Source organism: Notothenia coriiceps, unplaced genomic scaffold (assembly GCF_000735185.1).
Source record: "Notothenia coriiceps isolate Sejong01 unplaced genomic scaffold, NC01 NC01_scaffold00016141, whole genome shotgun sequence".
In the NCBI taxonomy this organism is placed as follows: Eukaryota; Metazoa; Chordata; class Actinopteri; order Perciformes; family Nototheniidae; genus Notothenia; species Notothenia coriiceps.
In genome coordinates this window covers 1-2,624 of record NW_011348842.1, presented here as the reverse complement: position 1 = coordinate 2,624, position 2,624 = coordinate 1, and the positions used below count along the sequence as shown (strand labels likewise).

Sequence of the window (2,624 nt, the reverse complement as noted above, 5' to 3'; positions counted from 1 at the left end):
CTCCTTGATGCTCGATGCTCGGTCCTCGATGTGCATTTAGAGAAATAAGATGTCCTTCAACATGGCGCGCTGAAATCCATTTCCGGGTCACAACCGGAGAACCGAGGAGGGGAAATTAGAGTATTGAGAAGCCTTCCTTGTGTTTACAGATGTTACCAGATGGATGACTACAGCCCAGCCAAAAACCTAATGACTATGTGCTTCACGTACTACTACAGTGGTAAGGTGTAATGAGTTTACATCTCAACGACTTATTATCTTAAGATAAGTTCCTCTATATATTTTGAAACTAACACATTTTTTTTTATAAAGATAATTAGTCATTATAATGACCAACCAGATATTAGTTTTTCATCAAAAGACAGAATGTCTTTATATTTCTTGTTTGCACATTTCAGACTTAGCCGACCACTTACATACACAAAAACCTATAGAAAACACAGGGAAGGGAAACCCCAACAACATTTTTTTTTTGATGTTTAAACACATTCTCCTCTTGGGCTTTTAAACATTGGTTACAGATACAGATAGATGTCATCATCTGAACCTCTCTTCTCTTCTCTTGTTCAGGGAAGTCCCAGCCGTCTCCCTCCGAGCTGTTGGACCGTGGTAGTCTTCCAGCCGCTGTGGACTCCTACATCAACAAGGCCAACTCCTGGCTTTCTGTGAAGAAGGATGCAGCTGAGCTCCTCCTCAAAAGCTCATCCAAGAATGATGTGAAAGGCTTCTTTGGAGGCCTAGAGAACAAGCTGAGAAGCTCAATGGCTCCAAAGACTGAGTGAGCAAATGCATCCCCTCTTTTAAATTATTTTCAGTCAGACAGTCAAATAGTATTCATTACTTCTTCTTTTTCGTAAACACATTCTCCTTTCTAGGGATAGGGAAAGCCCTGTCGAGACAAAGCCCAAATCACCAGGTACAGTGCATCAAAAATAGATGTGTTGAATTTACTGTATACCAGTGCAAAAGAAGCTTTTAGTTCTCCTGCTCCACTTAATCAGTGGAAATGTATTGAGATGTACCAGTACCTGTCATACTGTATGTTCTCTTCCGTAACAGTGTCTGAGGCTCCAGAGGAGAAGAAAGGAGAGAAGGTGTACCTGTACATTCACCTGAAGCAACAACCCATCTGGTAAGCTAAGCAAACTCACAGAGAACACATACAGGAGCTCTTAGCTTCACCATGTCCTGTCATTTTTATTTCGTTTTTTCATATACACTTTAACTTCTATAAAAGATATACATACAAAAAAGTAAACAAACAGTCAATCGTTAAAAATGCTAGTTTATGCTTGACCTGTGTAGGGGGAACCAATGTTTCAACGCACAATTAACATCAGGGAGTGGCGAAGTGTGACTTGCCACAATAATTACATTTTCCTCTGGTTCCTGTGTTTCAAACATGTCAACTGCTCTCTGGAATGTGTACACTGATTTATGGGCTTAGATCAGTCTCATAATACACACATGCACACAGAAGGATTCACACTTGTATTTCCGGATCTACACTTGTGTTTTTCAATGCACACACAAATGTGTTCCGTTTCATATACCGTAATTTTCGGACTATAAGCCGCGCCTTTTTCCCTATTTTTCGACGCTGCGGCTTATATAACGGTGCGGCTAATCTATGGATTTTTACAGCTAACGGCCAACACCTTTAACTCTATGGGCTCTATGGCCGGTCCGCGGACCCCCACCTTTAAGCGGCGGGTTCCAGCAGGAAAAGCTGGAGGCCGGAAAAGAGTGAGACAGGTAGCGCGCAAAGGTAAAAGTGGAACCGAGAGTGGTATGCCGCTGCTGCAGCTTATATTCAGGTGCGGCTTATAGTCCGAAAATTACGGTACATGTAAATCAAATGAAATACAGAAAAAAGTTGTACATGTATTTTTGATCCTCACATATTTGTTTTCCGTTTAAAACCTCTGATCCTGCAAACACAAACCGCTTTCTGTGCATGGATCGCTGTGCATTCGTGTGTGGGTTTTTTGAGACTCCCCTGACGGTCACCCGATTCGTACTTGTAATTCTTTCTATCTATAGCCAATCAGATGTCTCCTCCATTTTAAGCCAATCACATTAGCGCGCCCCCACGAGGGTATGGTGTTTTGCGTTCATGACTTAGCGCTTCATGTACGCATTTTGCGCTGTCCGGAGCTGACAGGTCCATCTCAGGACACCTCCAGACTCAGTACACCTCCACTCTCAGGACACCTCCACTCTCAGTGCAGCGCCACTTTCCGAACAGGAAATGCACGCAAATACAATCTTTTATATTATTAAAGGACACATGTCATGCTTTTCCGGTTATTACCAGTCCCCTTGTGTGTTATGAAGGTTTTTATGCATGTAAATGGTCTGCGGAGTCAAAACCCTCAAAGTACACCCTGTAACGAGTAAAACTCTGAAACAGAAAATACAGAAAATACCCCCCCAAAACGCCTCGTTGGTGAAACGTCATTGTCCATTGTTTACTTCCTGGGTGCTGTGTCATAGGAGCTATGGCCGCACCCTCTGCCAGCCTAGCATATATACTGTTGGAATCTCAGGTTCAGTTCATAACTGTATCCAGTCATGCCAACGAGGGTCTGTTTCCTGTCTTGTGAGGGGACATTTTCAATGCA

The 2,624-nt window shown here is 42.8% G+C and overlaps 1 protein-coding gene across 1 annotated transcript; it reads left to right on the top strand.

Moving 5' to 3' along the window:
- Window positions 1-99: 99 nt before the first annotated feature.
- kiaa0513 (KIAA0513 ortholog) lies at window positions 100-1,136 on the top strand (the record flags this gene model as incomplete). Its single annotated transcript, XM_010775768.1, has 4 exons — window positions 100-220; window positions 571-778; window positions 876-916; window positions 1,060-1,136. Coding segments are annotated over 4 exons (447 nt in total), but the record flags the coding sequence as incomplete, so codon positions are not given.
- Between the last annotated feature and the right edge of the window lie 1,488 nt (window positions 1,137-2,624).